This window comes from Filicampus tigris, chromosome 15 (genome assembly GCF_054856515.1).
Source record: "Filicampus tigris isolate MCC_2025a chromosome 15, RoL_Ftig_1.0, whole genome shotgun sequence".
NCBI classification, from domain to species: Eukaryota; Metazoa; Chordata; class Actinopteri; order Syngnathiformes; family Syngnathidae; genus Filicampus; species Filicampus tigris.
The window spans coordinates 19,221,818-19,235,874 of NC_141231.1; the positions used below are offsets into that span (position 1 = coordinate 19,221,818).

At 43.2% G+C, this 14,057-nt stretch overlaps 1 protein-coding gene across 1 annotated transcript in view; it reads right to left on the reverse strand.

The window, feature by feature from the left end:
- ap3b1a (adaptor related protein complex 3 subunit beta 1a) overlaps positions 1-14,057 on the reverse strand; it is a 38,547-nt gene that overhangs the window by 21,332 nt on the left and 3,158 nt on the right. The window contains exons 3-18 of the mRNA XM_086053378.1: positions 13,644-13,718; positions 13,274-13,369; positions 11,847-12,007; positions 11,108-11,174; positions 7,319-7,501; positions 6,326-6,481; positions 4,958-5,055; positions 4,829-4,883; positions 4,693-4,764; positions 4,560-4,622; positions 4,365-4,497; positions 3,056-3,165; positions 2,803-2,979; positions 2,549-2,735; positions 2,326-2,456; positions 96-270 (exon numbers count right to left, since the gene is read on the reverse strand). Of these exons, the coding sequence (XP_085909504.1) occupies positions 96-270; positions 2,326-2,456; positions 2,549-2,735; positions 2,803-2,979; positions 3,056-3,165; positions 4,365-4,497; positions 4,560-4,622; positions 4,693-4,764; positions 4,829-4,883; positions 4,958-5,055; positions 6,326-6,481; positions 7,319-7,501; positions 11,108-11,174; positions 11,847-12,007; positions 13,274-13,369; positions 13,644-13,718 (1,939 nt within the window). The remainder of the gene's footprint in view (positions 1-95; positions 271-2,325; positions 2,457-2,548; positions 2,736-2,802; positions 2,980-3,055; positions 3,166-4,364; positions 4,498-4,559; positions 4,623-4,692; positions 4,765-4,828; positions 4,884-4,957; positions 5,056-6,325; positions 6,482-7,318; positions 7,502-11,107; positions 11,175-11,846; positions 12,008-13,273; positions 13,370-13,643; positions 13,719-14,057) is intronic.

Consider the following 14,057-nt stretch of genomic DNA (forward strand, 5'->3'; position numbering starts at 1 on the left):
TTTCAAGGGTAATTCCAAAGACGAGCGACGGTTTTGGGGAGCTGTTGAGCCAGGCGCGATAGGCTTTAATGGGATAACAGAGTTGTGACACGAACCTTCATTGCTGCTGCTGCTGCTGCTGCTGCTACTACCACTGCTGCTGCTGCTGCTACTGCCCTCATCGCTGCTGTCAGACGCATCGTCCTTTTTGTCTGCGTCCTCATCCGAGTAGAATTTGTCATCCGATTGGGGCGGCTTGGCCTTCCCGACAAGCGGCGCCCACTCGTTCACCTGAACATCGCAGAACGAAGCACATTTTATCCCATTGAAAATTCAATATTCTTAACATTGAAAAATATTTTGGCCGTATCGAGTAATCCAGGCCCCGTTCATTTGACACCAAGTCGGGTTGCAGAAGAAATCATCCAGGAAGACAGGTTTCATGTAAGCCTGCATAGTCACAATTTGGGATTTCACCTAATCCCTCATTTTTTTGAGGGGAACCTTTGCCCCATTATTTGTGGAAAACCCCACTTATTTGCATTCATCCATCCATTATCTGCCGCTTATCCGAGCTTCGGTAGGGAAACCCAGACTTCCCTCTCCCCAGCAACGTCTATTTGCATTCATTTGTTTGTTTATTTAACAAATTTGCAATTAAAAAAATATTTTTCTTCATGGCAATTACAAGGGGTGTCAATTATTCACAGATCTTCATTATTCACGGATAGACTGGGTCAGCGGGTTGTCATGTACTGCAAAAACAAAAATTAAAAAATGAGGCAAGAGGACATTGTCCCTGTTTTATTTCAAATTGTGTATTTTTATTAGGGCTGTCAAAAGATTAAAAAAATTAGAAAATTAATTATGATCTGTAATTAATTGATCTAATTAATCTTTTTTTAATCTCACATAAAAATTGCTGAGAAAAACCCACAAGCCCCCCCATTGTCGGTATGCATGTATCTGATTGATTGATTGATTTATTGAACATATAAACACAACATGAAAGCCAAAGAAAACAACAACAAAAAACTAAATCAAAATAAAGGATCAGTACTTATCTTAATTCAGTATAGTTTATATATTCAAGGGGAGTAGGAAGAAGTAAAAAAAACGTGTCGAGTCTCACCCCTTGTTCACTATAAAGTATTGGAAATCATATTCTATTAATACGAAGGTTGGTTGTACATAAATACATACGCAACATATACCCGAGCATAACCCATATAAAAACTAAACTAAAAAATGCTTATTTTACATACATACAACGTAAAGGCTATAAATAGAAACAAAAAAACAACAACAAAAACAAAAAAACCTGTATTCATGGTGGATATCTTTTTTTTCAATGACCCAATTAGCCATACGTCATTTGCAACCATGGGGAACTGTTTTCCACATTTATCAGCCAAGTCCCTGGTTGAAGTTTCACTCGGGCTGTTCTCTAGTTTAGTTTGGCCAAGAGCTTTGCAATGGCTTGCTACATTAGCGTCTTTTTAGCTATCATTAACCGTGATTTTAGTCGCGACTGGTTACTTTGAATTTATGTGGTTGGCTTGAACTACTTCTCATGGTAAGCAAAGTCCTCCTTACAAAGAAGGCATATCACTCTGTCTTGATCAATAGTGCCGTCAGGGCGTTTTTTACATTTACCATTCATTGGACCAACAACTCTCACATGCTCCTCCATTTTTACATCTTCTCTCTGCTCCCGAACTTGCTCTACCACCTACAATAGGAGCCTATCAGGTTATGCCAAACACAATGACAGCCAATCAGTGTCCACTTCAGGGTGTGACATTACCATTGTTTTTTTTACACCCCAACAACTCATGCACACGCCTCACGCATAAAAATAGATCTCATCATTATACAGAAACAGTAAAATTAGAGATAAAAAATTTGATTCATGCAATTAAAAAAAATAACGCTTTAACTGTGACTGTAATTAATTGATCGCAATTAATGCACTAATTTGACACCCCTCATTTTCATAAAAGAATTTAAATTTAACACAGCAAACAAATACAAAAACATTTTTTTCTCATTAGCTTGTCTTTATTAATGTACGTTCAATATCTTTTAATATACTAAAATATATAATAGAGAAAACAGTTTTACTATACTCAACTAATTTTTACAAATTAATAACTTGAAATATTTGTTAGAATTTGAATATAAAATAAAATGAAATGTTCATCCAATGATTTTATTTAGAATTTTATCCATAAAGGTTATTTCAATGGGAAGAAAGTGAGTTTCCTGCATGAAAGAAAAAAAAAAAGAAATAATCAAGTTTTAGTTTTTTTTGTGTTTTTTTTTGCAGATGGACCACTAACTTACTGGCTCAATGACCTCCACGTTTCTCACGGACTGGTCGGGCGCCACCGCGGGCCAGTTCGAAAGCTCCTGGTATCCGGCGGCTTTGCTGTTGAGGCTGTGAGAGAGCGTGCCCAGTTGGAAACGATCTCGATCTGAAAAACGGCAGTGGAAGGAAAACATACAAAAACATTGCAAAATTGGGCGGCTAGCACTATTCATGCAGAGCTGGTGAAGTGCAAAGTACCTTTGAAGGCCGACTGGAGCACAGGGGCGGGCTTAGGAGCCAAAAGGATGCGGCGGGCGTACTTGTTGAGGGCGCCGCTCTTGTCGCCGGGCACGATCAGCTGCCGTATAAAGCGGGTGCGATCCCGGATGTCGTAGTTCTGGTCGTACTTGCCAAGGTTGAGGATGTACTGGGTCAGAAGCTTGGTCTGGAGGAGATATGGCAAAAATCACGGCACGCATTCTTCCTTTGCACTGCGCTCGGCATCCTGGTACCTGCTTGGAGTTGGTGAGGTAGAGCTTAGCCGCCAGGTTGACGGCCTGCAGTTTGACGATGTCCTCCTCTGCTGTGAACGTCTTGGCGATCTTGCGCAGCACGTCGGGCGCAATCTTGGGCACGCGCTCGCAGTATTCGCCCATGAGCCACAGGATGCTGGCCCGAGCCATGGGCACCTGCGGGAGCCAGCCGGGAGGAGTGAGCAGCACGTCCGTTTGTGGTCTAAATAATCCCATCCGCGTGGAATCTTACTGTGATTTTGTCAAACAGTTTGGCCATGTGCTTGATGATCTCGCTGTGCTGGGTGGGCTGGGTCAGCAGCAACTTCCGGATGACCACCACGCTCTCGGCCACCACGCCCTCTGCACACACCGCCACGGGCAATATGACAACGCGATTTCTCCTGTGTAAACAATTTGGAGGCGGCCGCCTCTGGCTCGCATCATCAAACCTTGATGACTTGACCAGCGTTGCACTAAATTGAGAAAGTTACAGTATTTCTAGGGATGGAAATTAAGAGCACATTTTTTTTAGAACCGGTTGCGGGTAATTCCTTCCAGCGGAGGGGAGAGCGGGTAGCAAGACGAGAAGTTGGGGGGGTGAGTTTGGGCCCTGCTTTGAACAGGCCTGGGCCGCTGGTCAGGGCGCTTAAAGCACTGTTGTTCTCAGCCGTGATAGGCTCCAGTACAAGTGCAACCCAAGTGAGGTAAACAGAAGGAATGGAAAGGACGGATACATTAGATTATGAGTGCACACTGGATAAATTGCATCTTCTGTCCGACGCAGGATTATAATAGTTTGGCATTTTTCGTGATAGTTTTTTATTTCCGCTTTGACTTTTGTTTTTTTCAATTCAGTTTTTATTCGGTTTTGGAGCAGGTTGGTTAGTTTTTATTACTTTGAAAATGCTTCAGTTTATTTGAGCTCTTAGTATATATATTTTTAATGTATGGTGTATTTGTCATACGAATGATTACAAAAGGTCACCAAGTATTATGTAATGTAGTAAACTCCAATTTTCAAACAACTGAGCACACAGCAATACTGAACCAAATAGATTTCAAATGAATCCCGAAAGCTCATGTGTGATTAATTGACAAAGATAAAAACACAGGACATTTTCACTACAATTATAGTTAGTTTTATATACCTTCAGTGAGTTTACTTTTTTTTTTTTAAATAGTTTTTGTATTTAATTTGCAAAAATGGCTTTTCAATTTTAGTTTGTTATATTTGTTATATGTTTTGGTAAGCTATCACATATTAACTTTGGTCCAAAGTTGACCATTTTAAAGGGGTAAAGCAAACAAACTAGTTTGCGTTATGACATATTCTCACCCAATGAGAATCGATAAAGAATAGGATCGATAAGCAATATCGATAATGGAAAGAGAATTGCTAAATTCTTCCCCACTCCTCACCTTTGTCACTATTAACTGCAATTGCAGTATGACGCCGCATGCATCAGAAACATTTGGAGGTCGCTACTTAAACTGTCAAACAAGAACAAGAGTAGGAACGAGGAGGATAATGAGAAGAAGAAGAGGAGTGGCCACTTTACCATCCCAGTTGGACAGCAGCAGCACCAGACCGTTGAGGCATGTGTCGGTCACCTCGGCGATGTTGGTGGCGCACCTTCCGATGGCCTGGATGGTGGCCGCCGCAAAAGCTTTGTCCTGGCTCTTGACGTACGTCTGGCGAGACAACCAAAGTCAAGGCCGGCCGCACGCCCAAACTCGTCTCAGAGAAGTCAAACCTGGAATTCTCTCAGGATGGTGGAGATGTTGGCCTCATTCGCCAGGTTGGTCAGGATCTCCAGCTGCAAACAACATTTGTGTGATGGAAAGACAGTCACTGGGTAAAATAAATAATGCCAATGCGCATCATACTTTCAGTGTTTTGATGTGCGTGGTGTCTGTGGATCGGACGTAGAAGCTCTTCATGAAGGGCTCAAACATCCCCTGTTTGGATTGAAAAATCAGAAATAACAACGATTGAGGCGTTGTGCGTTTGAATGGCACTTACCTTCCTCTGAATGGACATGGTGGCAATGTTCTGGAGGACCACGTACTGCACCTCTCTGCGGCACAAGACAAGACAGCAGCAGTCAGCGGCCGGCGGTCCGGGGAGGAGAGGTTACGCTTAAATGTTTACCTGTGGCTCCTCAGTAAGCGCACCAGAGACTTGGTCACCACGTTGACTTCCTGTTTGGGCGCCAGGTGCCAGTAAAGCTGAGCCACCGCCATCACCACCTCAAAAGCACAGCAAACGCTTAGTCACATGCCGCTTTCACTGCTGTGTGTTTTTGTCTGGTAATGGCAATGCCATTCCCTAAAAGAAGACAAACATGAGGTTGAACTTTCCCAAAAAGAAAACTACTGATGCTACACTTTACCAAAAAGAAGGCAAGCTGTCACTGCTTGCTTGTTATACTTTCCTAAGAAAGGAGACACTCTCATTTCATTTTCCTAAAAAAAAGACAAACTGCAGCTTCCCAAAAAGACAAGTGTTGATGTTGCAATCCGAAAAAGAAAAAACACTGATGTAAGCACAACCCCCAAAAGAAGAAACTACTGATATTGCACTTTCCTAAAAAGAAAAGCTTTCTTGCATCCCTTCACACCCCCAAAAGTGATTCGGATCACATGACAAGGTAAATGAAAGCTGATGCAACTAAACGAGAACTGCATTGAAACAAGTGTTGATACTAAGTGAGCAGGATTGCAGTGCTTGATTATTTGGTGTTGGGGTTGAGCAAACGACTATTTTTTTTTCAGTCAGCTTCAAACGGGACACGTGTCGATCCTGCGTGTATGCGTGTAAAGGCAGTAACGAAGATGGAGAACGTTGACACGTTTCCGCTGCCGTCGGGGAAGAAAAAGGAAAAAACCTGCAGTGTGCGTCCCATTTTTAATCATTGGGAAGCGGCGCGGAGACCTTGAGGCTGCCGCGTGATGGAGAAACGCTCTCGAGGTGTGCGGCCATCTTGTGACAGCTACCAGTTTGTCCATGTACCTTTGTGTTTAGACAAAATGGCAGCCAAGAATACATCATTGCTGAGAAATGTGTCTTTGTGCACAATGCGTCTATGTGATTTGGAAGCACGATTTGTGTGGGCTGACTTTTTCTTAAATTGCTATTGTCACAGGTTGATTGTACGCAGCACACTTTTTTTTTTTCAACAATCATTTTTATGTTTTTCACACAATGCAGACAGAAGAATCTACATATGAGTAATGTTTCACAGTATGTTTGTATGTGTTGCTATTCCGTGTGTTATAGTAGCAGTTGGTTGAAGGTTAATATATATTTTTTTACTGTTAACATCTGTGCTAATTTCTGTTAGCCAATTTATGGCATGCGAGCAATAAGCTATCAGCCTTTCGTTTGAGACAAAATAATAGGCTTTAGTTAAAAATGTTGGTGTGCAAAAACAGAGTTCATTTGTTTCCATTTTGCGGAACACGTCAACCGGGAGCACCAAAGAAACGGCTTGAAGAAAAAAAACGGGTGCCAACTCACTGCCGTGTTGCGGCTCTGCAGCAGCGGCTTGGTGTTGCGGAGCAGCAGCCTGTGGTCCGGGTCCATCATGTACCGTTTTCCTTCCGCCGGGTCTTTTTTCTCCTCCGAGTCCGAGTCGTAGAAGGTCTTGTCGTCGTTTTCCACAATCACGGCGCCCTGAGAGTCATGGCAAGTCAAACACACAAAGGCACTTCTTATAGAAATACGTCGTTCCTGACAAATTTCAGAATGAGTTTAAAGAATGACATTACATTTCTGAGATTATCCACACTTGGTTCATTAACACGCTAATTTCATAAACATACTGTGCAGCTCAGTCTCTGGCTAACGAACGTCATGGCTAGCGGAGCGCTTATGGCACTATGTCAAACTTGTCAACCCTTTCCCAACTCTCTTTTTTTTTTTTTTCACCTTCCAAAAAAGAAGAAAGTCTTGATATTGCAGTTTCACAAAAGACTAATGACTATCCTTTGATGAAGTGCTGCACTTTTCCAAAAAGACAAACGTGATGTTGCAATTCCCCAAAATGAATAAAAACTCCTGACGTGGCACTTTGCCTAAAAGAAGACAATCTATTGTTGGTTTTGTTGCACTTCCCGAAAAACACAGCTGAGTTGACAATGTAAGTATTTCACAATACCGTGTCAAGAACGTGAGGGTATACTTCGCGTGAGCGAAGCATATAGCTCAATGCATCGTTTACGTTGTTATAATCCACCCCCGGCCAACAGCTTTCGGGTTGGATTTTTCTAACAATGAGAAATAGCGACTACCGCAGCCGATGGTACGGAAGGGTATTACGTCTCTCGTATGCACAGAAGGTACTTTAATGGTCAGCGTCGCTGTGTGTCGTTGCGGTGTGCTTTGCCAGCGTGATGTGCCGACAGCCGGCCAGACGCCACAGGGGGGAAGCGTCTGTCACTGTTGGTGAACGTCGTTTTGGTGTATCAGGGCCTTAAAACGTAATGGTGCAGACGGCGTGGAGCCAGTCACCTCCTTCCAGGGGCTGGTGAACTGCGTGCGGGCGTAGCGCGTCAGCATGGAGATGATGACCACTTGGCCCCACTCCTCCACGTCCACCAGCAGGTTACATAGCTTGCGGTAGTTCTTGTGGATCAGGTCGATGCGATCCGGGCACACCTCCTCGAAAGCCATCACCACGCTGCCCGCCACGAGCTGGCCAGCACCAAGAACAAAAAAAATAAATAAATAAATAAATAAATATAAAAAAGGCCCACAATTAAACAAAATCAACAAAGTGGTGTGTCGAGGCGCTCAGGGGGGAAAGAAAAAAATGGTTAACAAGTCTGCCCTCATTACGCCAGCAACGCTCGGGGAAGGCTCCCCCACCGCCCCCAAATAAATAAAAGTAAAATAAAATGATTTTCAATTTTGATTTCAGCCAGCGGATCGTTATGGGGAAAATGTCAGCGCTTAAAAGTTTAAATTCACAAGTGTGAGAAGAAAATCCATCAATTACAGCTTCCCTACAAATCAAAGCAATTTTCTGTGCAATTCCCCAAGAAGCAGAACAACTCTATAATTCAGTTTGGTTGGCTCCATTTGAAAATCTACCTCGTTTCTGTAATAGTTTTCTCCAGATGGTGGGTGCCTTTGTTGTTTTAGTGTTGTTTTTAAGAATAATATAAAACAACATGACGTCTATACTACAAGACGTCCATAACACTTCGAAACATTCAATCAGAACTTGAAGTTGATCACTTGAATTCATCAGCAAGACTGTAGAAGGGCAATTTTGGTTAGCAACTAAACTAAACACAGACGTTCCCTTCAATGTCAGTTTATGGGAAGTACAGTTGGTATTTCTAGATGGGGCAAACTGGGAAGTGTAACGGGGAGTCAATCCCCACTATAGCACAGATTTTTAAGCAATCGTTTTCGCTGGTATTTTACTCGAGCCGACTGATATGGATATTTGGAGATCGATTCAGATTCTGAGCTTTGGCAGATACATATCCGGAAAACCAATTAGTCATCTGATTAACTAAAAAAAAAAAAAAAGCTTAATTTTGGGCCCCCGTGATGCTTACAACTACAAAGATAAGATCGGCAAAAATTCGCCGATTCTTTGCAATTTTTTGGGGATAGTCAGTCATTATTTTTGTCTGATGTTGTAGATACAGTAATGCTGAGTAATCAATTGTTTTTCCTGAATATATTATGAATTCAGAGACATTTGAAGTACTAATTTCATTTTTAGGGAGACAATTCAACAGACTTTCATAAAGCTAAGCTAAACTTGTTGGATAAAAAACTTTTTTTTATTTTTTTTATACGGTGTGTAAATCGCGGGTTAACGGTGTGAACTGCATCTGGCTTGGCGTGATGGTGAGCTCCATCCCAACTTTCAACCTCCAAGGTAAACTGCCCACAGCATGAGAACAGTCCGCATGGTTGAGGCGCATCCTTGCCATCAGCTACCACGCTCTGACAAGTCGGTAATTGAAAAATCACACTAATCCGATGCTTCTTTTAATAATAATGCATTTCCTACAAAATTATCAGGGGCCAGTAGTGCTTCCTTGAATCTGCTTTGCGATGAATTCTAATTAAGCCGACAGGAAGGCGGGGAGTGCTCGGTCATCATCCCAGAGACAACACTGCACTTTTTTTTTTTTTTTGATGGATGGTGCATAGTGGCTGTTGGACGATCTGCCCCTCCTTCTTAAATTAATGGCCGTCCCACCTAGAACCTAATCATAGGAGAACCCCCCGCCCCCCTTTATTGCTCTGGTTTCAATTTGGCGACAAGCTGGGAAGGGGAACGCGGGGAAGGATCCATCATTTATCTTGTAATGGCGACATAATAGATCCATCACGCTAAAACAGCTGCACAAACTCCGCCGTCGCCACTGTCATCACGCCGTTTCATTTTGTCTTTCTAACAGCCACCCGCCCCCACCCGCACCCCCCTGCCAATGTGTGTCACAGCCATTTAGACAAGCAGGCACATTTGTAAAGGTAAATGTCAGGAGGCAAGAGCGACTCCATGTTTCCTGGCGTTCACCTGATGGCATTCCTCACCACCCCCAAAGTGCTAATCGCTTGTTCTTCTTTTGTTGTTTTTATAAATGACGTCATCAGGAGAATATGGAGCTTGAACTTCTTAACAAGAAAACAAACCGCAAAAACAATAAAAAGCGATGGGGAAACGGTGGATGGTCGGGCTATTTAAAATTATGACCGTCTCCAGGTACTACTGATAGAAACAAATCTATCAACCTATCCTCTAATAGGTTAGGTTAGAATCCTTTACAGCGTTTGTGGGATTTTTTTTCCCAATTTGAAATTGTGCCACAACACGCCGTGCAACCCTGATCTTGACAGGAAGAGATGCAGCATAAGTAAAAGCAAGACGAAAGAAGCAGAGAAAGTGCCCAACTAAACTCCGGTAATCATCATTCCCACACAGCACCAAGAATATTTGAGTGTGAGTATTATTGCATGCTCTGTTTGTATGTGTTGTTGTTCCACGAGCGTGAAAGGATCAGCTGTGTCAGAGTCTATAAATACTGTAATATCAACGCTAACCTATGTTGGCCGGTCCAAGGCATTTAACATTATACGTTAGCATTAAGGTGGCGGACTTTGCGTGTGTGACTGGATGGAGCATTTTGGTGTTTAAATATACACATTTTAATTCTCATCTGTTTTTTGTGTCAGGTTTAGAATCACCGTAACATCAACGCTAACTCACAGTAGCTTGTCTATGGCATTTGGAATTTTTTGGTGGTAGTAAGCGACCAGCCTTTTTTGAGACGAAATATGGTTTGGTTCGGCATTGTTGTGTTAATATACAATGTTTAACAGTAAACTCTTTTGTTTTTTGTGTTATTTTCACAATAAACCTCATCTGGGAGTAACAAATGGCTTGACGCAAGCACAGTTTGATTCCATCTTGAGAAATGTGCGCGCGCAGAAGCGAGAACGGGTGCCAAATAATACTTTGAAAATTGTGTTTTAGTAAGTTTGGAAGTGTTTGAAAACATTTTACATTGTGTTAAAGATTTCTCCGTGGTCTCTCTATATTGCCAATTTTCTTGCGTGGGTCTCGAACATTCACTATACTACATGGTGGTGAATTATTGGCATGTTGCATTTCCACAAAAACAAACGGCAAAAAACTCTTTGCCAAGTCGACAGTCTCATCATCTCGTGAGACTTCTAAAACCATACGCAGGCATAAAAACGCACTTGTGACGTCTATTAAATATTCACGAGGGGGTTTCGCCATCAATCAGCAGCGGCTAGCACTTGTGCGATGATGGCGCTTCCCCCCTCAATCCCAAGCCTCACGTGTGTGCAGAGAAGTCATCTGTCTTCGTTAGCGGGCCGCGGCTAAATATGCTATACATCTGCTCCCCGGCTGGCCGCCCCACACCGGCAGTTGGCCTAAGTCGCTTTATTTGTTTGTATCATCACAAGTGTATGCTATGAATACAAAATCACGACACTGCATAAGTGTTGCGGAGCAAACAATTTACCGGGAAGCATTCATTCATTCATTCATTCATTGAGACCTGCTACAATAAACGTTTTTCGTCTAAGAAGTCAGAGCGTGATGAATTTCAAAAGGGTTGACATGAGCGTAAGGCTCAACGAAGGCTCAAGCAGGAGCAAGTGAGGGCGTGCAAATTTAAGTGGCCGCTAACAAAGCGTGTGGCATTGCCGGAAGAACTGTGGCAGCACAGGGGCTGCTGGGGATACAAAAGGGGCGGGCCAAACGCTTGACTGGGGCGCCCTCCGGTGGTCCGCACTCACCGTGCTTTTGTCCTTCAGGAGCTTCTCGATCACTTCGATCAGATGCTCCTTCTGCTCGGGATCGAGGCTGAGGACGGGCAAGAAGTGGAAAAGGTGAGAAAATAAAAACACAGAGACCAACATAGTTAAGTGCTCCCAAAATGTTTATTTTTTTCAGTATGTACTTCTCTATCACAGAAAAGCCCGCTATATCGCACATATCTGGTGGTTATATTTGGTGCCCTTAGCGCCAAAAATGACTTTTAAAATGATTCTCTTTGCGCATTAAAAGGTAAAGTGACTAAAAAAATAAAAATTCGCCACACATTAAAGCGACCCAGGTCGGATTTGAAAAAAAAAAAAAAAAATCTGAATTGAGCTGTTCAGACCGTTATAAAAATCAGATACAGGTCTGATTCGGGTCGCATTTGCCAGTGGTGTGAACCTAGCCTTAAACTCCACCTTATCCATCACTCTGCGGGAGGCGTACAGCATTACACTCCCGCAAGATTTAAAGCCTTTTTAAATTTTTTTTTTTAAACAAACAAATAACCAGTGAAAATTGTTAATTTGGATATGTTTGAGTGATCCCGTTTTGGTCAATAAGGATCTTTGTCACATTTCGGTACAGAAGGGAGCCACAAAGCCACAAACTCAAGTTCTGCACAGACAGATGACACTGCTTTTAAAATGCGAGGATTGAGAATATGCGCCCAACATCAACGATATGATCTCATGTACAGCTTGAATGTGCAGTTACCTGTAAAGCTTCTGGATAGCGTGGGCAGAAGTCTTCCTGACGTAAGGCGACAGGTCGGCCGCCGCCTCCTTGATGGCCAGCATCATGATGGGGACGATGATGGGGACGCGGATGCTGGACAAAACCCTCAGCGCACTGGCCCGGATCAGCTGGTTTGGGTCCTGTTGCCAAAGATGTGCGTTTCATGTAACATCAAAACGTTCCATCAAACTGTATCCTTTTGCCGAAGGTAGCTCTGCTAGCATATACTGACAAATGCTACAGAAATTAGCAGTGATGTTAGGATTATACCTTGAAACTTTGATACGATATCTGCATAAAATACTTCAATGCCCATCCTGAAATGGTACCTCAACAAAAATCTAAAAATCAGCAAACTGGACGCCGGTCAGCGAGGTGCTCGGCCAGATTGGACGTGTTCCCACCTCGAGCCACGGTAGTTTTAAAACAAGCATTATAGACGGTCTTTTTTTGTCATGTTGGTCGGCTTGCCGTGACTGTCGGTCGTGTAAGCAAAAAAGTTCTACTTGGCGCGACACGGTTTTTAACGGGGAGCCAAAGTGCAGCGAGCAAACGTGCTGCCACTACTTCAATGCTTTGAGGCCATCTTCACACACAGGATGCGTGCCACTTGCGGCTATGCGCGGATGTATACTTGCCCTGTAAGACAGAGTTGGTGAGCTGCGTGTGCTTTTTTTTTTTTTTTTTTTAATACCGGTATTAAAAAAAAAAAAAGAAATGGTATCGAGCCATTTTTTTACGCAGAAAAATCGGGGTACGGTACTGGTGCCAGTATCCCGTGCAACACTACTCACGTCATTTTCTTTTTTTAATCCAATTCTCGGTCTCTTAGCCAATTAAATGCATCAGAATAGACACATGATGGCGTCGTGACCGCTGTGAGGATCTCGCAGAATTTTGTCAGCAGTAAATGGCGGACCGCAGTCGATCGCGAGAGCTCCGACGTAAGTGAAGGCAGTGAAAAAGACGATGCGCTTGTGGACTTTGAACCAGTCGAAAGCGATATATGGTTAAGATAGATGTTTGTAGACAATGATGATATTGACGTCTTTGTAACAGAACAGAGGATGGTAAATACCACTTTTTTTTTTTAATTAAAAATGGTGCTTCTCCTGCTCTGACACTTTATTTTTACATATTCGATTGAAACAGTAAATAATAAACTCGGGCCTGTGTGAAAGCCACATGTCTAAGATCTCAAATTCTTTTGGAATTATGTTTCTGTATCTGCTGCAGAGGCTGAGATAATCAATTATTTTGAAGATGTTGAATTTCTGGGAGAAGCTCAGGTTCAAGAAGGTGATTCTATAGTCGCCCCTTCGGTTTTGGGGAGATGTTGAGCCGGGCGCTTTAGGCCCTCGGGGCTTTAGAGTGTTACAGAAAGAGCAAACACTGAACATAATTACCTTGAGGGCTCGCTGGAAGGTGCTGATGGAGAGCAAGGCGAGGTCCTGCTGCTCTTCTGCGTATCTCACCAAGTACACGTAAACCAGCTTCTTCAACTGGCAAACGACACAAACAAAATCCAATTTGGGAAGAAAAACCAAATTCATGTCCTGAACTGAAAATGCTGAGGGTGCTGCCGCAGGACCAATAATGATCACGTTGCCTACTGGACCGACTCAAGGTGAAGGTGGAGGTCAAGCGCAAGGCAACAGAAGCAGCAGCCTACTTTCTGAAGAAGGCACTCTTTTTTTTGTGAGATGGGGGGTGGTTCTCGGTCATTTGGTTCGGGCATGAAAATGGACTCTCGTTCAAGGTCACAACCGGCCATACCTCGATGTTCTTACTCGCCACGTTCTTCACCACGGCGGGAAACAGCTCCGACGCGTTTTTTCCTTTGGCGATCAGCTGTGGAGAAAACAGTCGCCTTGTCAAGTTTAGCTGTATGGAAAGCTCAAAATCCTGAGAGTCGCTTTTATTCCTGTCCAGGTTTCCCATCTGTCAGCCAGCCATGTACTGCACTTCCAAGCCAGAATCATTGCACTGGAGTCCACACCGCACACTTGATTTAGGCGTTCCGGCCATTTCCACTTCACGAAAATGCAGCGGTACCAACACAGTTCCTGACTTCTGCTTTACATGTGTATAGCACGTGGCAATCTTTGAATCATTATTACTGCTTCACTTCACATCTGTCTTGCATGTGAGCCGCTTTTGCATCCTAGAACCATTCGACTACTTGCCACG